This window comes from Lytechinus variegatus, chromosome 8, assembly GCF_018143015.1.
Source record: "Lytechinus variegatus isolate NC3 chromosome 8, Lvar_3.0, whole genome shotgun sequence".
Taxonomy (NCBI): Eukaryota; Metazoa; Echinodermata; class Echinoidea; order Temnopleuroida; family Toxopneustidae; genus Lytechinus; species Lytechinus variegatus.
In genome coordinates, this window is record NC_054747.1 from 38,444,169 (window position 1) to 38,469,232 (window position 25,064).

The following is a 25,064-nucleotide window of genomic DNA, read 5'->3' on the forward strand; positions in this document are numbered from 1 at the left end:
ATGAGAGAAATAAAGTTACTGGAACGGAAAAGAGAGTCGTGTGGGACTATTGCAGGGGCAGCATAACTGGGAAGTGGGGGGGGGGGGCTGAATTAACCTTTACACTTTCACCAGTATTTATGCAACAGCAACAACAACTAAAGAATAACCCCCATAACTGACCAAAAGACTTTACTTAATGCGATTTCAGACCCTCTCATTTTCATAACGAGTGGGAACTTAAAATATGGTATTATAAATGCTGGATTAGTTTACAGGAGATTTAGCGCAGAGCAGAAAGAGGCTATCTTATGTTAATATCATGAAATGAAATATTGCTATAGTACGTTTACCCAATGAATGTCACCTTGACATGGAATGAAGAGTGAAGATATCTTAGGCCCGTTTCATAAAGACTCGATATAATGTCAAATGCACACTTTCTACAAGTTTACCATCAGCCAATCAAATCGAAGGATTTCAGTAGCTTTTAACTGTTATTGCAAATTTATTATTTTAGCATGTTTTATGGAACGGGGTCCCTAGGGGCCGTTTATTAAAACTGTTCGTATTACTGAAGAGTGACTTTTTAAGAACGACTGGTGATCCTATTTTGTGGTGAATGGTATTCACACTTTAAAAATGTTGGGCAACACGTGACTGTCCACACAACAATTGGTTAAAAAATTATCCAACTCTGGGTAGATTTCAACTAATACTGTGTAGTTTTCACACAAAGCACACAGTATTGGTTTAAAACTACCAAGAGTTGGATACAGTTTTAACCAATTGTTGTGTGGACAGTATGTTGCTCAACATTTTTAAGAGCGCACAATGAAATGCTCATCAGTGGTGATTGCTTAGCACCAGTCGTCGAACAGCTTTATAAAAACATCCACCTAGTTGGTTTCAGGGCAGGGTATCATTATTAAATTAACTTTATCTTTTTTTCAGGCCTACATTCTGTCAGAGATGCCTGTTAACTTTTAGGGTTTCGTGATATTTGGCTTGTATCGGTTCAAGGTCAAATGCAAATGTTCGGGTCAAGGGTCAAAGGTCATATTGTGGCAGACGCTGAACAAGAATTTCCGCAGGAAATGGCAAGCGATCTTCTCTCAGTGGCAAATTGTCTTTCATTCTCTTCGTCAATACTTCAGGCCTACATTCGATCTCCTGAAAAATCCAACGATGACAACTTGGTCAACTATGAACTAGGGCATGGCCACGGGGCGGCAGTCTAGGGTGCCGTCACCTCGCATGACGCATGTCGTCATGACTGGCATCGTGGTAGTAGGTGGTTGCGTCGTCGGGGCTGTGGTGGTCGTCGTCATGGTCGTCGTAGTGGTTGTCGCAACAGTTTGTGGTCGGTTATCTATCTCCTCGGATGAGCTACTGCTGCTGCTACTGCTACTGCTGCTAGAACTACCGGATTCAGCTGATCTGTCCACTCTCCTTGCTGGTCGTCCTGTAATACCAGAGACCAGATAAGACAATCCTAAATAGACCGCTATCTAAACCTTCTTTAAATTCTTTTTTTGACCTTGTTCTTCAAATAAACTTTTAGAATTAATATATATATATATTTCTATTCCTGACAGCTCTCAATCTTGCCAGAGGGCATTCTTTGTGATACATGTAGGTTTCAATATGTTTTCTTTATTCGTCTGTGGTTGGATGATTGATAAAAACAATCATTACGATTAGAAAGGCAGTCACCTATCCCGCCTACGAAGTAACAGTGCCAAGTGCTGACGCCCTCTACGTTTTTTTTTTTTGGGGGGGGTGCCTTTGTATGTCTTACTGCTCATTGATTGTTTTCACTGAAATTCATGAAAAGGTTAACAAGAGCTGTAATAATAACAATAATGATAATTAAACAATAATAATAATGATAATTAAATAATAATAATAATGATAATAATGACAACAATAATAATAATTATAGTAATAATAATAATAATAATAATAATGATAATAATAATAATTATAATAATAGTGATAATAATAATAAAATAATAGAAATTGTGAGGTTAATGATGTTGTTGTTGTTGATGATGATGTTGATGATGGTGATGATGATGATGTTGATGATGATGATGGTGGTGATGATGGTGGTGATGTTGATGATTATGATGTTGATGATGATGATACTATCCTATGCTTTGTTACTACAATTGTACTCAACTAATGACACTTTTATTCTCATTTATTTTTCAAATGTGTACCAACGATCAGATATTGTTGGTTTAATCATTTCATTTTAGTTCTTTTTGTAGGGGGGGGGGGTGTTCTTTAATTACTGTTTTTATCCTTCATTCACAAATGGATGGAAACGCTATATGCATTATTGGTAACTCGGGAAGCACTTGTTTAAAACAGAAGTTGAAGTTAAAACGGATATAATATCTAGATTTAAATCTAAATGTAAAAAATAGCGCGATAGCTCAGTCGGAAAAGCGGAGGTTTCGGATTCCGGTGACCCGGATTCGATTCCCAACTGATGCGCTAGTGCCCTTTGGTAAGGCATTTATCCTCATTTACCAGATCCTTCGGAAAGGTACTTAAACCATTGGGCACCTGGTTGCTTTCTCACAGACATTCGTGCTTTCTTAGCAGTCAGGAAAAAAACCTCGGTATAACTTCGGTAACCCCCCCCCCCGGAGAATGTATTCTATTGCTCGTCCAAATGAGTGTGTCTTTAGAATAGGAGTGGATAATCAAGATACCATTCATGTTATCAACTAATATAGGCCTTCTAGTCGAAAGATGCACCCTCCCCGGTGGGTTAAGGTATTGAATCCCATCTAAAGCTATGTTAAAGGGGAATCCAACCCAAATGAAATCTTGTTTTTATAAGAAAAAGAAAAATCAGACAAGTTGATAGGTGAAAGTTTGAACAACATTGGACAAATAACAAGAAAGTTATGAATTTTTTAAAGTTGTAAATATTGGTAATCACTATACCATGGAGACTTCAAATTGGCCACTCATGTGATGTCATAGTGATGTAAGGCAAGGACTACTCTTCCATGTACTCCAATACATATTATGGCTAAAATGTCATTTTTCCAAAAAGTTTTATTTCAAATTATATTTTTCTTTCATGAGGACATTAAACAATATACTATCTGGGTTATATTTAGATTACTGCCCCAGGGGGAATGGGTACTTAGGAGAAAACCACAAATCCCTGTTAATAAAGTACATGGCCTATGGGAAAGTTGTCCTTGCCCCTTGTCATATTTTACTTACCCAGTTGCCAATTTGAAATCTACATGGTATCAGTGGTCTCAATTTTAAAGCAGCTATATTTTTCTTATTGCTTGTCTGATTTCTTTCAAACTTTCACCATTCTGTTTAATTCATTTTTCTGCTTCCCAACACAACATTCTATGGCCAAGGCTGGATTCCCCTTTAAAGGACAAGTCCACCCCACCAAAAAATGATTTGATTAAAAAGAGAAAAATCGTCCGAGCATAACACTGAAAATGTCACCAAATTCAGATGTAAAATAAGAAAGTTATGACATTTTAAAATTTCGCTTAATTTTCACAAAACAGTTATATGCACATCCTGGTTGGTATGCAAATGCAGAGAGTGATGACGTCATCCACTCACTTTTTCTTTTGTATTTTAATGTATGAAATATGAAATATTCTAATTTTCTCCTCATTGTCAAGTGAACAGCGATTAAATCCTCCCTTATCATGTCATTAGCATTGCTTACATGCTATTATTGTCATATCTGTAAAAAATGAAATATTGTATAATTCAAACAATAAAAAGAAAAAGAGTGATGGACATCATCGACTGTCTCATTTGCATGTCACTGAGTTGTGCATGTAACTGTTTTGTGAAAAATCAGCGAAACTTTGAAATGTTATAACTTTCTTCTTTTAGATCCGATATTGATGAAATTTTCGGTGTTATGCTAGTTTGATTTTTTATTGTTTTTTTATTATTATTAATTTTTATTTCTATTTATTCAAATCGACATTTTTCTGGGGTGGACTTGACCTTTAATTAAGGGGTCGGTCTTATACTCGAGGATCATTCCACATCTTCGATCAATAGTTCACAAGAACACGTATTGTATTATAGTGGTCTTTGGAAATTGGATGTTCATTCATACTTAAAACAAAAATACGTTTGACATCTAGCGCCCTCTCTCTGATATTTTTTCAGTTTATTTAAAATTTAGGGACTCCCCTTTGAGTGCTTACATGCACTTCACAAATTTAGTCAATGGTTATTAGAATTCTTAAAAAAGATACTGTATTCTGAATTTTCAACCCGTTTCTTGCGTGAGAAAAGGTTTTATGTAAAGAAAAGACAAAATACACAGATATCAATCACGCACCCCATCTTGTAGTGATGTAAAATGATCTAGTAATGACTTAAAATAGTGACATGCACTTTTATGGGGGTGGGGTTCGGAGATTACCTATTCACTGTATCAAGAGCCTGACGACAATTTTGTTTTTTTAGCAAATCACATGAAAATGCATGACTTCAATTAAATAGAGGCTACAAACTCGCATACAAAAATACTGTGGGGGAAATTATAGCAATAAAGGTAAACTTTTTGCGTCACAATTAGTCATTGTTCCAAAATTACAAAATAACATCTGTTGTTGATCATCATCAACCCTCTATAACAAGGGCGTGCGAGGTCTGGTTTTTGGCGGAAATTCATTTAAACGATGAAGGTTGTTTTTCGGAAACAAAAGGAAATATCATATTTGATATGGAACAGAAAAATCATGTGCCATGTTTACGACAGGTAAATTAAGTAGAGCGAAGCATTCAAAGAAAATAATGGATTGTTGATGAACCCGGTCATCAAACCTTGTCATTTGACTTTGATGAGAAAAAAATAATAAAGTCAAATATAATGTTGACATTCTTGTCTGACAAGCATAATATGAGCAACATCCGATTGGCACGCGTTTTTGTTTAGTTTTGAATTAATTTTTAAAGAACTGAGCACCATCACCACCAATTTAATAATTGTGATATAAAAGCAACGTAACAGTTTATGTATAATATTTACACCAGAGGATTTTTGACGACGACAGAAAATAAAAACCCAAGTTGTGTAACAGTGTTCAACACCGAACAAGAAAGTTGCAAAATATACATAACACCGACGTAAGCACCATCAGCACCAAAAGTGATATAAAACAACAATTGTTTATGTATAATGTTTACACCTGAGGATTTTTGACGACGACAGAAAATAAAAACCCAAGGTGTAACAGTGTTCAACACCGAACAGGAAAGTGGCAAAATATACATAACACCGACGTAAGCACCATCAGCACCAAAAGTGATATAAAGCAATAATTGTTTATGTATAATATTTACACCAGAGATTTTTTGACGACGACAGAAATAAAAACCAAGGTGTAACAGTGTTCAACACCGAACAGGAAAGTGGCAAAATATACATAACACCGACGTAAGCACCATCAGCACCAAAAGTGATATAAAACAACAATTGTTTATGTATAATGTTTACACCTGAGGATTTTTGACGACGACAGAAAATAAAAACCTTAACACCCAAGGCGTAACAGTGTTCAACACCGATTAGGAAAGTGACAAATATATACATAACACCGACGTCTTGGAGAAATCCATTTCTTTTACAATCAATCATGACTTATTGCCAAATAAAATCAAGGAATGGAATGGAATGGAAACGTCTTATTATCCCTTGTCCGTAAACGACTACATCAACATACTAATAAAATGAATTAAAACTTGCCAATCAAACATGATTGTGTATTAGTCAATCAATATCATAAAAAAATGATTATCACCACTGAAAATAGGATACATTTTGAAAGATTTATATCCTTGCTGCATTCCCCCACCCTCTCTCTCTCCCTTTTTCTCCCCTTTTTCATTTTTTTTTTTCTCTTTTATTACGTGGAAAATCACATGTAGCCCATGCACTAAAATATTTTTGTTTCTTCCAAATTTTCAATTTCAAACTTTTCAATTATAAACAGGAAGTATATGACAGGATAACCACATACGGACAGAAAAAATGAGGAAGCCTTTAACTCCGATGACATCAGAGGAGGTTACCCTTAGAAAAGTTCATCACCTCAGATCAAATAAAATTTCCCCGGATTTCTGTTTTCTCCCGATATCGGAAATGCCAGCGATCAAACTGAATCAATATTAAATGCTTTTTTAAGATTCACATTTAATTGTGGTTAACGTCACGATTACACTTCGGAATGAGTCAGTAAATACTAACTACAATATACATAGAACAAAAAAAATGGGGGAAAACAATAACCATGATAACTGAATAAGGGGAATTATGTTACGTGATAAAGAACATGATATTTCCACCGTCACAGGATGTAATTAGTGCATTAGAGAAACAAAAGATTCCAAATATTTGAGGTAAAAATTATTAATTGATATCTCTGAATTTGTTTTTATGGGTTGCGATTTTATTGAAATCACAATTCATCCGGAAATAATTTCGCATTGTCTTCATTTTGTGTTGTTTTTTGCTTTACTTATTTGGAGAGATTCAGGTATTATTTCCTTGACGAAGTTTAATTTTGTTTTACCAGTTTGCTATTACTTTATTATAGTAAGCCAACATGTGGGCTTAAAAAATAGCCGTATAAAGAGTCACATGTCATTATACTTTACTAGTTATTATTATTATCCTTATTTCTTTTACTAGATTATATAATCATCACCATATAAGGCTAGAAGTGGAATGAGTGCTTAATTGGTAAATTTGCTAAATAGCAATGATACACAGCAAAAACTGTGGTGTTAAACGGTGTACATAGAGGACCACACCAGTTATTTTACACCGGTGTTAAATTGGTGGTGTTAGTTTTACACCTATAGGTGTTATTACAACACCTTTGGTTGTTACATTTACACTCTTTGGTGTTATGTTCAATCTCTAGGGTGTAATTTTAACACCTCAGGGTGTGGTCCTCTATTAAAGTGTCAGTTTTAACATCACAGTTTTTACAGTGTATGATAATAATAATAATTAATAATAATAATGATAAAATGTGGCAGATCTAGTCATTTTCTTTCTTCTCTTACTTCTGATATCCCCACCTCCGAAAATACAACCTGTCCTAAAAAATAAACTAAATATATATTTTACTTTCGAAAGAATTACTTTGGCAGAGGATTTGTATATATTCAAGGTCTTTTTGTTTTATTAAATTTGTTTAATTCTCATTTCGAGGAAATGTAGGTTTCATTGAAATCATGACAACTCGGCCTACATTTCGTTAATAGATTTTAAGGAGTTCGATCAAACCCATTGGGGGCTTTTTCCAGGGGGTGAAAGCTGAAAGAATCCAAGTAATAATGACTTAAGATTTGGCATATCGACAATTCTGATTTTCTCAATTTCCCTTCTTTATGAATGGAATGAACTTGAGTGATTAGCTAAGCCAGACTTGCGTGGTTTATTATCGGGACTATGAGTAATATTAATGGAAAATGAAACCTTTGGAACAAGATAGCTTGTGTGAAAACAGAAAAATCAAAGAGACATATCAACAAAAGTTTGAGAAAAATTAGACAAATAATGAGAAAGTTATGAGCATTTGAATATTGCAATCACTAATGCAATGGAGATCCTCAAATTGGCAATGCGACAAAGATGTGTGATGTCAATTGTGAACAACTCTCCCCATTACTTAAGTATATATTTCACTTTTATCACATCTATCAGTAGATCATGTGTTATTTCTATAGAAGGGCATGTAATGCAGATTTTTAAATAATACATCATTGATAAAGAGTTTGTATCACCACAAGAAAAAGAAAAAAAGAGACATTTTGAGGGTATTTTATAGTCCATCACAGGGAAAGTTGTTCACATGTGACATCACATATCTTTGTCGCATTGGCAATGAGAAGATCTCCATAGCAATAATGATTGCAATATTAAAATGCTCATATCTTTCTCATTATTTGTTTGATTTTTCTCAAACTTTCTTTGTTCTTATTCTTTGATTTTTCGGTTTCAACACAAGCCTACTTGTTCCAAAGGTTTCATTCCCCTTTAGGGACGAAAAAAAGAGAAAATGATATTCCAGCAAAAATAATTGTTTAGGGTGGGGTTGCTTTTGGCACCATGGGGGGGGGGGTGGTGGTGCTTGTGCAATTTGAAACTAAACTGAGACTCATCCCCCAAGAGAAGAAAAACACATATGCCGTATAGACGAGTGAGATCTCTCTCTTCCCCTTATTCTCTCTTCCGCCCCTCCTCGTCCGTTTCTCTCCCCCTCCTTTTCTTCCACGCTCCACCATCTCTTGAATAGAACCCCCAACAACAGTCGTTTGGGTAGCCGCGCTTCGCGCCACTCATTTGCTGCTAAAATGGTTGAGATGGTTGGAGCGTTGTGGCCCAGTGGATTAGTCTACGGACTTTGAAACAGAGGGTCGTGGGTTCGAATCCCAGCCATGGCGTAATTTCCTTCAGCAAGAAATTTATCCACACTGTGCTGCACTCAACCCAGGTGAGATGAATGGGTACCCGTAGGAAGAAATTCCTTGAATGCTTTGAGCGCCTAGGCAGCCCAGCTAAAGCCGGGGTAATAATAATAGCAGGGCCCGCTGGGAGAACAGTTTTCGGAACTGAAGTGGCTTCCCTGGGTAAATATACCTATATTATTATTATTATTATCTCCCTCTTTCTTTTTCTCACTCACTCCTCGCATTTTCTTTTCTACTCCCTTGATAATAAATTGTGGTGTATTGGGACCTCTGTCCCCTTCCCCATTGCGCTCCTCATGAATGTGACTCTTCCATCCCTCCTCTTTTTCTTCCTCGTATTCTCTTTTCTAGTTCCCCTTGAACAAATGAATAAAAGTGGTGGTGGTGGGGGTAGGGGGTGGGGGTTGCCCCTCTTTAGCACAAGAGCCACTCTTTAATCCTTAAATTAAAAGTCAATCTATAAAGGCCTGGTCACACCGCGCGAGCGTTGTTGGAGCGGTCATGAAGCGGACAGAAAAAATCATCACCGCTCGCTACCGTTCACCATTTTCGATTTCGATTGTTTTTATTTTGTTTTCGATTTTCCCCCAATTTTGTGAGCGAAATTCGACCCTCTCTCCCTACCGCTCCACGACCGCTTCAACAACGCTTGGGCGGTGTGAACAGCCCTTTAGATTGTGGCCAGGGCCTAATACAAAATTCGATCGAAAGTTTCAATCGAATAAGATTAAATCTAAATCTATTGCATTGAACTTCAATCTAACTTTGGATTGGTCCCTGCAGATCGCAATCTATCTCATCTAGTAATATAGCGAGTAGATGTTACGTGGAAAGGGGGCAATGTTCTCCTCGCAAACCAAAACACTGCGTCGTAATAAATCTTTGCATACGTAATTTTTGGCGGCAAGGGTTTCGTACGGAACAGCTGTGAGACGAGAGACAAGGTCATGTCATCTTTTATAATTGTTTTACAGCATTGAAATCTAGAGCACGCGTCAAGTTCAAGAGCTATACTGTTTTATCTACAATGATAACATGTAAGGTTAAGTGACATATGAATACTCCTAGTACATGCTAAGGGATTAGTAAGGGTGTCGTGTGGATGGACTGATGAAGGCATGGCCATGCTGCAGATTTTTTTCCCATTATTTTATTTAGTCATCAAAATGTTTAGCACAATTACCTGAAATATCTTGCCAAATGTGAATGAAACAAAAACAGATTTCATTAAATATTTTATTCATTTATTCATCTTTTTTAAATGAATGTATTACTACATTTTTTTCCTGGGGGGGGGGGGTCTTCATCAATAAAGTGAAATGCTAGAACTGGACTCTTCAGCGAAATGAGTTCAATGAGCTCAAATTTGTTCAGATCTTAATCGATCGCAACTTCTGATTGATTGATTTTTGTTGTGGGGGTGGGTCTCATTAATAGAATGAAAGGTTAGAGCTGAACTCTTCAGTGAAATGAGTTAAATGAGCTCAAAATTGTAATGATCTCAGTCGATCCCAACTTCATTTCTGATGAGAAATGTTTATTTTGATGTTACCATGGTTACTCACCTTGTGTCGTTGATAATAGAAGGCATATTGAGAAAAGAAGGGCGAATATCGTTGAAACTCGGAGTACTGCCATCTGAAAAACGAAAAGATAAAAAAGATTGGTCTCAATTGAATGGAGGGGGCTGCAAATTGGGATCCCCTTTGCTTTTTTTTGGGGGGGGGGGGGCATTTTGTTACAAAAATCAAAATTTCTTGGGAGTAGTGCACTGTAACTGCCTTTTCCCTTCTAGGTTTAGATGTATTTTTGTCTCTTTGGTTTTCGGTGGGGGGGGGAGGTGTTGTTAAAAAATCAAGTTTTGTTGGGAGTAGGCCTATGTGCACTGTCGCTGGATTTTCCCTTATTTATGTTTCAGATGTTTTTCCGGGGTTTTTTTGCAGATCAAACAAAAGAGAGGGACTGGTTTCATGTGTTATCCCCCCAAACAAATATATATATATTAAAAAAAACTTGTTCTTATATTTTTTTGTTCTCTGACTGGTCTCACGCGTAAAAATGTTACATTGACAATGAGCATGACTCTGAGGGCATGGAGGGGGCTTAAGTTTTAAGCTGCTACGAGATTATGTCTATCTACATCGAGGTGGAACGTGAAAAAAGACGACTCAGGTAAAGGTTATCTGCCAATCGAAATTAAAATCTAAATTGATAAACTTGATATTTTATGACTTCCTGACCGCGGGATTCCCTTGATCAGGGCTCCGTGACACAACCAATGGCCAATCAAGATCATCATTATATGCGCACTCTGTTTAAAATACTGACCGGGAGCCAATCAGTGCGGTTGTTTCATATTAGCAATTCATCGCAAACCTTCGTGTTACGGAGCCCAGGTAAATAAATAACTGCGGCCAAGATTTATTAGTTCATTGAACTTAACCTTTATGTTCATGTGAGCTTCATGGACAAAGAAATTATTTTAGTTGTCATAAACGTGGACTAAATTAAGGTTATCTCTGCCTGATCATGTAAAGTTTTAAATATTTATTTATTAATTTTCGTGCACTGTACTTTATTTTGATTTATCATGCAAGCTCACACTCTTAACCCTAAAAAGACTGGGCTATTTTGGAGGCTAGAAAAACTGGGGGGGGGGGGGGCCTTTTGGGCCCCCCCTAAGATCTCGGCCGTTGGTCGTCCGATCGCAACCAAATTTGGCACACACATCCTTTGTCATGTCCTCTAAAAGAAAACATAGTCAAAATACTGATATTCATTGCATTTTTTAATATATGCATAATTAATTATGCGAATATGCAAATTTTTATTAAAAATTGAATTTTTCATATTTTGGTACTTATTGCGGTCCATAAATTCCTGTTTCAAGGTTTTCAGCTGTAAGAAGAGGTTGTTTATCATGGAATTGTGTTGTTTCATGCTTGAATTATTAGATATGCTTATGCAAATTAGTAATTACTAAATATGCAAATAAGTACTCCGCATGCGTTATGTAGAGAAATACAATAATTGACATGTTTTATTGCATTACACTCTCTTGCAATGAGACAAAGCAATCTTGGAAGATACACAAGTGATGTGTTACATGTACACTAGCTGGTGAAAACAAAGCATAGGAGATATCACATAATTTATGCAAATTATATTCATAATTAATTATGCGAATATGCAAATTTTTATCAAAAAATTAAATTTTTCATATTTTGATACCTATTGCGGTCCATAAATTCCTGTTTGCAAATTCTTGAGTATTCTAGATATATTTTGGGTTTGTGTAATATATAACTTATTCAATATCAATTATAGCATAATCAACTAAAGTGTGACATTACTTGTCTATTCAGTGTTTCCTGCACCCAAGAATACAGTTGTGCAAGCGATTCTGGTATTTTGCACTACTTTTCTTATGTTTTTCTTTGATTTTAATTTCTTATGTATTTCTTTATTTTGCATTTCTTATGTATTTCTTTATTTTTTATGCAATGTTTTTCATTATTTTCATATCCTAGAACTGCTACTTGAATTCACAAGTGACATAATATAGAAAGAAACAAATAAAAATGTAGTTAGAAAACAATGTGTATAACATTCATTCAAATACCATACACTTTACACACAAACGAATACAAATTTCAATTTCTTACGTGACATGTGATACGAAAATGTTACGTAACTCCGCAACCGCAGCATGGGGGTATACAAATTTGGTATCAAAAGTTGCGCAAAACTCAAGAGAAAAAAGTCATGAAATGGCGGCGCGAACGCTTCATGCGCAAAATGTTATCGCGATTTATGTACAGGGGGGGGGGGCCTAAAAGGCCCCCCCAGTCTTTTTAGGGTTTAAAAAGTGTTGGACAAAAATGTGCCCCATCTTGTCACCATCACTGGGCAACCTACTGTCCATACAACTATTGGTTAAACTCTGCCCAAATTGGGTAATCAAACATAATAAATGAGTAATAAATTTGCTAAATTGAATAATAATTGCCCAAAGTATATAATCTTTTACCAACATACATTACCCAACATCGTAGACAATATGTTGCCCAAAAGTTTAGATGTGTATATACAACACGAGACTTGACCAAACCTTCACGGGTTTTTACAACTTCCCTTTTCCTTTATTGTTTGATGGTAAACTCAGTATATATGTATAATTATGTGGAATGCTTGTATACATTTACATTTGCTCATTTGTTATATTTTTTGTTTTGTAGTGATATTTATTATTCATTCAAAATAAATTTAGTACATACATAATCAAGAAAATATAGAACAAGATAATAATTGCAGCAGTGCAGTACACAAATTAAATAACAGTGTAATAAACATAATAGGCAAATTGTATCAGAACAGAGACATAATCCGAACTCATGTAAAATATAACATTTCAACAACTTATATGTGCAGCTACAGCAAGTAATAAAACAAAGACGGAACTACCCGAATTAAAAGAATGAATATATATTATATATATCTTTTTTTTAATTGTTAAATGGCGATTTAAAATTGGTTACAAACGAATTGAATTGAACTGAACTGAAATGAATAACTAAAATCGTTAGTCAACATGCGTTCATGTGTTAATAGTGTTAAATTTATTAGTTGTCAAGGCATTTATCAATTTGTAAAGACATCAAACTTCTATTTGTTATACGTATTTTATTTTGTTTATGAATTGAAGCTGTCAGTAAAAACTACCTAACACACAAAAAAGTTCTTATTAAAGATATGTTCTTCTATTACAATCGATTTAATCATGTTTTCACTTTAGCAGAAAAAGTTTGACATTTTATAAAAACTCGCCCAATTTAATGATTAATTTCAAATATGATGATTTCTTTTTACCTTTCAAGCTGTTTTAATTGAATTATTTGTCGTCTTTAATTGTTTCTTTCAAGTCAAACATCACCTGGGATTCGGATTATCTATTTATCTAATACATTTGCGTGAGTGGATATTGGTATGTATCACATTTTACATGATGATCAATATTCATGTGTTCATATCAAATAAATGTTCTTCCATGATAATCGATTTAATCATGTTTTCACTTTAGCACAAGAAGTGTGACATTTTTTTCAACTCGCTCCGCTTTAATGATTAATTTCAAACATGATTATTTATTTTTACCCTTCAAGCTGTTTTAATTGAATTATTTGTCGTCTTTAATTGTTTCTTTCAAGTCAAACAACACCTGGGATTACCTATTTGTTTAATATGTTTGCGTGAATGTACCAATATTGATATGCATTATTTCAATAATGTGCTTGATGTTTAAATGCAAGTCAACAACACCTGGGATTCGGATTATCTATGTATGTAATATATTTGAGTGAGTGGATATTGGTATATTGCATTTACATGATTATCGATATTCATGCAATCTTGTAAACGAGATGCTTTTCTAGTTTTCACTTTAGCACAAGAAGTGTGACATTTTTTAAAACTCGCTCCGGTTTAATGATTAATTTCAAACATGATTATTTATTTTTACCCTTCAAGCTGTTTTAATTGAATTATTTGTCGTCTTTAATTGTTTCTTTCAAGTCAAACAACACCTGGGATCACCTATTTGTTTAATATGTTTGCGTGAATGTACCAATATTGATATGCATTATTTCAATAATGTGCTTGATGTTTAAATGCAAGTCAACAACATCTGGGGTATTCGGATTATCTATGTATGTAATATGTTTGAGTGAGTGGATATTGGTATATTGCATTTACATGATTATCGATATTCATGCAATCTTGTAAACGAGATGCTTTTCTAGTTTTCACTTTAGCACAAGAAGTGTGACATTTTTTTCAACTCGCCCCACCTCAATAATTAATTTCAAACATGATGATTTCTTTTTACTCTTCAGTCTGTTTTAATTGAATTATTTGTCGTCTTTAATTGTTTCTTTCAAGTCAAACATCACCTGGGATTCGGATTATCTATTTATCTAATACATTTGCGTGAGTGGATATTGGTATGTATCACATTTTACAAGATTATCGATATTCATGTGTTCATATCAAATAAATGTTCTTCCATCATAATCGATTAGAAGTTTGACATCTTTCTTTTTCAACTCGCCACTCTTTAATGATTAATTTCAAACATGATGATTCTTTTACCTTTCAAGCTGTTTTAATTGAATTATTTGTCGTCTTTAATTCTTTCTCTCAAGCCAAACAACACCTGGGATTACCTATTTATTTAATATGTTTGCGTGAATGTACCATTACTGATATGTATTATTTCAATAATGTGCTTGATGTTTAAATGCTTTCCTTATTTCGCCTTTTGACGTTAAGAGCATGGTAAACAATTATTATTTATTTTTATAATTGAAAGTAATATCAAATGACAATCATGGTGTAACAATGACGGAAACACTTTCTTTGTTATCAATGTACTATTAAGACCAGGTCAAAGTAACACGTGTTCTTGAGTATGACATTTAACTTTAAACTTTAAAAAGATCCACTCGTGTTTGGGTTATTATTATGTGTGAGGGAATGACTCATGCATGATCGTTTATTAATTTTGTTTTTCCGATTTTATCTGCTCATGATGTCATCGGTAACTATATTTTATCGTCAATGTATAATTGCTTGGAAAATGTGTAATAATAAACCCTCTTTTGAAAATACAGGTGAAGATATTAGGCAACAATTGTTATGGGGTAATAAAAACATTTTGTATAAGAATAAATGTTTGTTTTGGAAGCATTGGGTATGCTCAGACATTCTTGTTATTGGAGATATTATTAACAGCGATGGACTATTGGATATATTGCGTATTCATGCAAAATTAAAGAAAAAAGGAAATTATTTATGTGAATCGAAATTAATTTGGAGTTGTATACCAGAAAAATGGAAAAACATTTTGGTTAAAGATAAGCATTGCTTAAATCATTCAATTGTTAGCTACTTTCAATTGAAGGATCATGATCCTGTCTTACATATAAAACAAAGTAAACATTTATCTTTTAAACTTTCTAAATTATTATACAATTATCTTGTGGATAAAAAGTTTATAACCCCAAATGTTGAGCAATATTGGTCACTTTATTTCAAAGAAAATCTGATTTGGAACAATATCTGGAAAGAAAAAGTTACTTTCATTGAAGAATTTCGTTTAGCTGAATTCAACTTTAAATTTTTGTATAAACTTTTGATGTCAAATGAATATTTGTTTCGATTTAAATTGGCAGAATCTCCACTTTGTCTTAAATGTAAAACTATTGACAACTATTATCACTTATTTTATGATTGCCATTATTCTAGACTTTTGGTTAAAATTCAGTAACTTTTGTGTTACCATCAATCTGAATATTAAAAATGTGGATATAAGTTATAAAGACATTGTGATTGGTAGACATGGTGGTAATGGACAAAACGTTATATCTTTCTTTAATGTATTAATCAATTTAGCTTCTTATACAATTTTTCAACAAAAAAGAAAATCAAATTTTAAAGAAATATTTGAAATATTCATAGAAGAAATAAAATGGAGAGCAAATATAAAAAGAAGTATTTTTTTGGAAAAAATGCAAAACAAAAATTGAATAGTCAATTTAGGCATTATGTTTGCTTACTATTGAACATGTATTTAAAATTCTTTCTTGCTATATTTATAAAATGTTTTATTATGTTGAATTCTAATGTATATCATGATGTTGATTTTCATTTTTGTTCTATGTACAGTGAAGATGTAAATGAGAACATACAAATAAAAAAAAATAAAAAACTATTTTTTCATTAATCTTTTGTATAGACTTTTTTTATTACAATGTTTGTTTCATAAAAATGTTTCTTCTTTTGTTCGGCCCCTTTTGTAAACCAGCCTATAGCCCATATGTGCTTTTACCGTCAGTTGCTAATATGAATAATATCAAATTAAATTGGTACCAGTTTCCTTTGGCTATCCCATCACTGTAAAAAACTGAAGTGCAAATTTAGCACTTACAGTGCTTGTATAGTGACTGCACTACGAGTGTTGATATTTCAGTTCAAATTTACACTAGAAAATCAGCACTCGTAGTGCAGTCACGATACGAGCCGACCGATTGATCTTTCAATTATCGATGTTTTTGTATATCATTTGCCAGCTGCAATATGATAAAATAAACTAAAACTAAAATAAATAATTCAAATACATGACTTAATACGGCGATCTTAGCATTCATTACAATATATTCGTACTGCGGAAATAGGGAGCATTTATACATATCAAAGAGATCATCCCGGCTTTGTAAATCCATAGAAATTTAATGCCCATGGATTATCTAAAATGCGCAGATTTCCCTTGTTTACACTATAAAAGGAGTATTTGGTGTAAAATAAAACTGAATGCATGCATTAACTTTATCAGTTTGGAGACGATGGCATGGCAATGATTTGATTATAATCGAAGGGGGGGGGGGTATCCTACGGAATTGATACCTCTTTAGACTTGAGACTAATTTTATCAATCAAGAGATAAATTTGAATAATTATCATATATCATTTTTACAAGGTTTCAGATAGAACCTGCTTATGATTTCTAATTTCAAATATCAAACTCCATTTTCACTTCATTCACATATAAATAAAAACAAGAATCCTCGCAAAGACATAATAGTGTTAACAAACAATAATGATTTTTAAGAAAGAGCAGTTTGTTTTATGTAAATCAGATAATAGCAGTAACAATTAATGCATTCTGGATAATTCACCACGTTTCGACGTCACGTCAGTTATCGGTCAGGGGTTATACAGAGCTACCTTGTGGCATCATAATCATCTTTCCCCAAGAAAGATATAAAGCTGAGGTTTTTTCTCCAAACAAAATAATTTTGTTCATCTAACCATAGAGCAATGTTAATAGCTCCATGATCTAACAGTTTGTAGTTTATAATTTTAACCAACTTACAACTCTTTTCTGAGAACATTTATATTTCAAAAGAAGCACATAATATATATATACCAAACACAAAAACGTTTAAACAAGAAGGTACAAAATCTAACAATTTCGCATTTAGTAAAGTCCATTGATAACATGATAATATTTATCCCAGGGCAGTAATTAGGCCTATATATTCTGAAGTTGAACCAAGTGCCTATGATCTTAATTACACCTGAATGAAATTTGGCTTATTACCCTTCATAAAACACGCAATATAAAATTATATAGTAATATGATGTATATATAAAACTGAATCAAGATCACTATATGAAACAAAAAACTTGCAGTATATTAAAATGACAAATCTTTTGGAAACGTAGTTCTTTTGGAATTTCGCCAAGCTGATGAAATCAGAGTGCTTGTTGTCTTAAGAGGATAAACAAACAAAGGATATGAGATTCGATCTTTATCCACTGTCTTACGCAACGGGTTGGGATTGGCAGGGGGGGGGACGCCTTTAATTTTTCCCAAGACTACAAAAATACAGTAAAAATCGAACCTACGTTTTATTATTTAAAATAGATCCAAAAGTGCACCAGATCCTTCAATTTCAATTCAGAATTACAACCACCACCACATCAACAGCTTTTCACTTTGTGTGAAAAGCTTTGCATTTGTTCAGTAATTATGTTTCCGTCAATATGATTTCTTTTTCTTTCCTGTAATACATGCATGTACGCATATAGTAAGTCGACTATAATTTCTTCTTTCCAAGGGGATCCACAATTTTACAAGCTTTGCTTTTTAGTGGATCCCCCTCATTTCCATTTCCATTTATGATCTATATAATTATACTGTTGTTTTTTTACGAAGTAAGAATGCCCTTCTGTAAAATTGTATTTGATTTGTATTGTTTTATATTACTTTGTATTATGTTTTGAATGGAAATGAAATAAAAGAATTGAATTGAATAACAAACAAACATCTTCGGAATCAGCTCGATTTTTAATTTAATATGGTATTTCCTCTGACGACCATCACTAGTTGAATGGACTTAGATAGTTGATATAAAGTGTATAATTATTATAAATGTATTTATTTTGTCGGGATGGCGGTATAAATATGGTAAAGAGTGATATTGACAATGTTGATTTTGAAGTTCGGCAATACCACTGAAAAGATTGTTTGAATAACCGTATGTGTTAAAGGTAAATATGACAATAATTGTATTGTAAATAAATCAAATTCGATTCGGCAAAAATAAATATTGGTTAAACACGTGCTCAAATTGGTTGCCTGCACGGTAGCTTTATTAATTTTAGTGTATGCCGTGGTCGGGATCGAACCCCGGACTTTCATGTGTCTGGTACGAGGAGTGGAACCACATGGCCATGGGACCTCCATTCCCGATGAATCCAGACTTGATCAACTAACATCTGTAAACTCATCTATTACAATAACTGGTTGTTATTTGCAATGTAAATGTTTAACATGTTTAAGTCACTAGGCATGCTATACTTCAATTAGTTTTTGTTTTTTTGAAGACTTTTATCATTTTTAGAATCATACAAAGATCATGTAGATCAATGATAATAATCAATAATACAATGAAGCGAGAAAGGGACTCCAGCTAATGGGGATTATCAAAATAAACCAAGCGTCTGATCATTTTTTTACAGAAAAATGTAAACTGTAAAAAAAAATCAGGAAATTTATCGAAAGCTTATTCACACATTTAACAATGAGGAAATATCAATAGTAATAACAGTTATATACGGCTTTTATGTATTTCCTGGTGCTCGTTGTTTAGTCTAATGTAAATACTTTGTCAATATTTTTCCTTTTTTCTGTTTCTTTTATATTTCCCGTTTGCAACTAAAATGAGTATCAATTGGCTAAAATAAATTATCGAAAGAACGAATTGCAATCAACCAATCGATCGAATATGGTTAGATGAGACAAACCCCGAAATTGATATAAACTTGATAAAATGTTGCTTTTCTAAGCCTTAGCGGACGAACTTTCAATAATATACACACACACACACATATATATATAATTCCATGGTTACTCTGATATAAAGATATTTCATGGAATATTAATTTAATTAAACACAAAATAAGGTCATCTGCAGCTAATAATAACTTGATAATGATTTCACTCAACAATCTAAGCCTTATTTAATCACTTACTAAAATAGAATGAATTTCTACTGAAAAATACACACTTTGATATATCAATAATGTTGAAAAGAACTTACTGTGAATTGGTGCTAGGTGAGCTAGTCGCTTTCCAAACTTGAAATAATCCTCCCGAAATCAAGCGATGGTTCAAAATGAAATGAATCTCTTGCTTCGACACCAATCAGTTTTATTGTCGAGTAATTATATTCAAGTTCACACCTAATTTGTTCCAGTTGACGCTTATTTGGATTACAGTATGAATTAGACTATATAGGTATAATTATTTATATACCTCATCGAAGCGTGACTCTGCTACTGGCTGGCGACCGACATTCAAGCGGTGACGTAACGATCATTTTTTTTTGCGGGAGGTCGGGTTCCGTTTGATTTAGCGGGAAATGCGACTTTTTCGCATGTCTCGATCTTGCAGACGATGTTGCTGCTAACAGAAATGGTTTGCGCGCGCAGATTCTAAATCCGGATCCGGGGATATGCCGAGAGAGGATAAAGTTTGTGGGTGAAAAATGATGACTGTGGAATTAATAGAGACATTTTGGCTTCTGTTTGAAACTGGGGGAAATAGAAAGGAATTTGAGAATAAGAAATATAACTCTGCGGTAGATATATATTTAACCAATATATTTCGCAATAACTTCTATTCCTTCAAATATAAGAGTTGCCTCGGTCTAGGCATATCATTTTATTTATGGTTTAATCAAATTGTGCAATTATTTTTCAAACAATTTGTTATGAAAGCATTAAGGTTTACATGCACCTGTATTTTTGCAATTAATATGATTTTTTTTTCGTAATTTGGGAAAAGGCCTTTATTCAATCCGGTACACGGACAAGTTACCGTTTTTATTTTTCTGCAATATATACATAGCTTTAAACTTTGTTAAAATATCTTTTATCCAGATTTTCATTTCTCTCACGTGCACTCGCACCCAGGCATATGCCAAATACGAAATCATCAAAAGATAGATTAATTGCACTTTTAAGAAAGTAAAATCAACTAAAAATCGACGAGTAAATGGGCATTGCCAAAATAAATGAGCAATAGTTTGTGTGTTCTGAGTTAAACGAACACAAATCAGATTGCAATAAACCAACAGTTTTCAAATATCTATCGACACCAAGGATATCATGAAAAATTTTAAACTGTAAATATCTAAGCTTTGTTGAAAATAAACATTTAAAATGAAACATATACAATATATCCCGAGTAGCAATAGGTTCTGAAATAATCCTCCACCATTTGTTTTGTGAAATAGGAGTTTTAAAGATTTTCTCTACACTGTTAGAAAATTTATCCTTAAAATAAAAGAAGTTCCTGCAGCAGAGTCTGAGAACACCTGTAATCTTACCAAATTGCGCAATCTTACATTATATCATGTAAAATTACAGGAAATTGGTATTTGGCGTATGGAGCCTTAAAAAATTCCTTTAATAAAACACCCGTTTTCCCCTTTCAAACAGACCTGGGGTCCGTTGTAGAAAGAGTTGCGTTTAAACGCAAGTCAAAAAAATCAATCGCAGGTCCCAAATGCGCGTTGTTGATTGGATGAAAATCAAGTTGCGATTGATTGCAACTCTTTCTGCAACGGGCCCCTGTTCTGCTAAATTGCAGAAAATTCCTGTTTTATGAATTTACAGAATGATTCTGTTATTGCTTTCTGCAAAATCTTCTTTTTTCCCATGTAAAATCATGTTTTTTTAACAGCGTACACACATTTTATGAATAAGTTTACATACTTCCGTTACCTTGTTCATACTACCAATTTCCATCCGGCAGTTAACATATTACCAGAAGAAATTATGATAATGTTACCGACATTTTAAGTGAGTTTTTTTTTAAATCATAGAAATAAAATATGAATTTTCCACGAAAATCCGCCCACGACAAGATAGAGCTATGGATATTTAAAGTTTTGATTTGTGACGTCATGCGTGCGAATAGCTTTCAACTGCCCAAATATGTCATGTGATATGAAAATTATAAAATGCAATTTTCTCAGAAAGTTGAATATGATTCCACGTGTGAATTCAATGTAAAAACAGACAATTACACGAAGCAAGATAATCCGGCCATCGTGAACAAGAAGGAAAAAGGAAGTGATGTAATTTATATTACAGGACATTGGGGTAACTGCTAGCACATGACGTAACAAAACAAAACAAACATTCATAACCTTTTTATTCTTGACGAATTTCTATTTCTATCTTTTTTTTATCCCCTTCATTAGACGTTTAACGAAGGAATTCGAACTCACTTTACCGTAATAACACAAGATTTGCATAATAGCTTGTTGCTAGGTAAGACTATTTTCTGGCAAGCTTCACACTGAATTGCAGGCATTTAAAATAAATCTAAACGGACTGTAATAAGTGACCAATCGAATTCCGGATTTAGTTTGAATCGTACGGAATCATTCAAAAATCTCAAAGGATTTCATTTCAAATCCCTCGAGATTAAAAACTAAAATTGTTAGGAATCAAACTAAATTCTTAATTCGATTGTTCAGCCCGATCTATATTTATTTTAAATCTTTGCAATTTAGAGTGTTTAATGGGCATGACAAACGAACCTCATTAAAAGAGATTTTTAATAATTTTTGCTTGTATAACAGGTCTTCAAACCAATGTCAGTGATAAGTTATTACTTAAATAAATTACATCTCTATAGCAGGGGTGATAATACCGTTATATCATTATTAACAGAAAAACGCTGTTTTAAATGTTCATAATATACAAGGCTTTTACTCTGACATTTAACGTATAGAAGGGGGAGGGGTGAGGTCTGCATGCCGTTATATCATTATTAATTAATCATTAAATGTTCATAATATACAAGGCTATTTACTCTGACATTTAACGTATAGAAGGGGGGGGGGAGGTGAGGTCTGCATGCGTCATAATGGTAATGCCATTAATAATTCATTCAATTCAGGAAAAAAAATACATCAAATAAAGCCAACTCTCCCCTCCATATCAGATTACCTATCACCTCAGCACTCTAAAGTAACATGTTATTCTCTATATTAAACCACTGGTATATATGAGGGGGGGGGGGTTGGAGGGGTCACTGACCCAAAAGTTTCTCGACCAAGAAGGAAAAGAATAGAAAAGGAAATGAAAGGGAGAAAAGAGTAAAGTATGATATCTTCTCTGGATTTTATGTCAAAATCTATCCAGAAAATTCGATAACAACTTTTCCAATATGCCATGTCTAGCCCCTTCAGTTTCTTTCTCTCTCTCTCTCTCTCTTTCTTTCTTTCTTTCTTTCTTTCTTTCTTTCCTTACTTATTTATTCAATCATTTATTTATTCATTCATTCATTTATTTATTCATTCATTCATTTAATATTCATTTGTTTATCTATGTATTTATTCATTTACTTATCTTTTTAATTGCGTGGGGGGATTGCGCTCCTGATTAAACCAGTAATCGTTAAGTTTCTGCAAATATCAAACAAGACATACAAAGGAGGCAAAATGAATCGTGTTAGCTGAAGAAAGAACAAGCATTTATTTAAAAACCATTCCACCATAGATATACGCTAAACCGTTAATATCAAATTAAAGTGATTGGTTAATATTGGTGTGACTTTAAAAAAATCTGAGCTAAAAGGTCACACTTGTCACCTGTGTTTGTGATATGTTACAAAAATGAAGCCCAGAAAAATTGCGTTCGAAAGTAATTATTAAGTGCTTCAAAAATTGAAATGTAAAGTGACCGGGAACACCATCTTAATTTCATCCCATACACTTATGTGTACTATTTAGGTGTCTATAAGACGCCTATTTACAAAATCGGGGTTTGCCCTTGTAGTTTTAGCTTTTCATCTTGGTTTGATAATTTTTCAAATCGGCTGCTCACAAAAGTTAAACAATATCTTTAAGTATTTATACTAAAAATACCAAGTGATTTTCATCACGATGAAATTCCTGCTCAAATATCAATTATGGTAATTGCTCCTCGCAATTTAAGTGTAACTCTAACGCTTGATCGTGTATCTTTTTATGCGACTCATTCACGCAATGATCAACATCCTATATACTCAATTTGTTTCCTATCATGTTATATTCATTCTTTATATTTTACGCATTCCAGATAATTTATGCATTAGCTTCAATTAACAAACAAAGTGAGGCAGAGAAAACCTTTTATACACCTCACAAATGACCATGATAATTAAAAAAAAATGTCTCAAGAGGTATTTTATCCCAAGTAATTTGATAACTGCAATGAATGTATTAATGTGTCAATAAAGTCAGAAACCTACAATAAATGAGTGATAATAATGATAATAATACCCATTATTTATGAGGCGCTTTTCCAAATGGCCCGAAGCGCTCGCAATGTCAGTCTACCTAATTCAAACAAAAACAAATACAGAATGATATACATACATAATAAAAATGAAGTTGCTTAAAACACACACTTTTATATGCTCCACTCATCGACACAAAATCCAAACCAACCAATCGGTTTACGTCAGGAAATAAATAACTGATTTATTTTTATGAAACACCCCCCCCCCGGGAAACAAATCCTGAATAAGAAACACCGCAATCCCGGTATCATCCAAAGTGTGTGTTCCTGAATTATTGAAATACATTACAGTATGAATTTTCTTTAAAAATACTAATTAATCAAGACTGATTTTGAAAGGCAAATAACACTTTTTTTTGTGGTTGACTATTATATGTGTAGATCCTGGCGATACTGGCGGATCCAGGGGGGGGGGGGGGGGGGGTCGGCGGCCCGAGCCCCTTTGTAACTAAAATTTGTAACATAAAATGCCGTTAAGACAGAATAGTGCCCCCTTCCCTAATGAAAGTGTTTTTATTTTTTTTTTAATTCTTTGTGGACGAAATACCACTATTATTTTTTTTAGATTTAATTGCTTGTCGAAATTTCCTCGAAAAATGTGCCCCCTTTCGTAAAATCCTGCATCCAGCCCTGCCCGGAGCCCCTGCAGATGATTTTGAGTGTAAAATTAGATTTCTTTCATGTGCTGGGACATTTCTCAAATTTTTGTTAGAGATAAACAAAATAGGGGAAACAGGTGGACATATATTGATTTATTTAATGTTGTGGTGGCTGTCAAGACAAACTCTCTGGGGTTTTGTACATCAATGATATTTTTCAATTTTAATCATGAAATTTTATCTATATAATTGCAATACTGTATTTTGACTCCCGTATGTTTACCTTTTGATGCAACTTTTGTGCAAATATAGAGGGGAATAAAATCACATTGAATTGAATTTACAGGACTATGATTAGATCGCCAATCAAACTAACAAGGAAAAAATAATCAAAATAATCCCGTCACTGGTGCTTTATTAACATGTGCCTGGTTTCACGTATGCTATTCTTCATTTATTCGGTGAAAATACTCCTTTCATCTACCATTTTAATAAAGGAATATACAAATTTGAGAGCAGGGTGTGTTTCACAAAGATTTAAGTATGACTTACAGTCGCACT

The 25,064-nt window shown here is 33.6% G+C and overlaps 1 protein-coding gene across 1 annotated transcript; it reads right to left on the reverse strand.

The window, feature by feature from the left end:
• Positions 1–940: 940 nt before the first annotated feature.
• LOC121420470 (CUB domain-containing protein-like) lies at positions 941–19,733 on the reverse strand. The gene is made up of 3 exons (XM_041615115.1): positions 19,647–19,733; positions 10,050–10,122; positions 941–1,444 (listed from the first exon to the last, which is right to left on the reverse strand). The coding sequence occupies exons 2-3, from the start codon at positions 10,120–10,122 to the stop codon at positions 1,191–1,193; spliced, it is 327 nt and encodes a 108-aa protein (XP_041471049.1). The 5' UTR covers positions 19,647–19,733; the 3' UTR covers positions 941–1,190.
• Between the last annotated feature and the right edge of the window lie 5,331 nt (positions 19,734–25,064).

Excerpts from the sequence above, each read along its gene's own strand:
- LOC121420470 (XM_041615115.1), bottom strand. The coding sequence starts at position 10,122 with ATGGCAGTACTCCGAGTTTCAACGATATTCGCCCTTCTTTTCTCAATA. Across the intron at positions 1,445-10,049 it reads TCTATTATCAACGACACAAG|GACGACCAGCAAGGAGAGTG; the intron begins GTGAGTAACCAT and ends CTGGTATTACAG.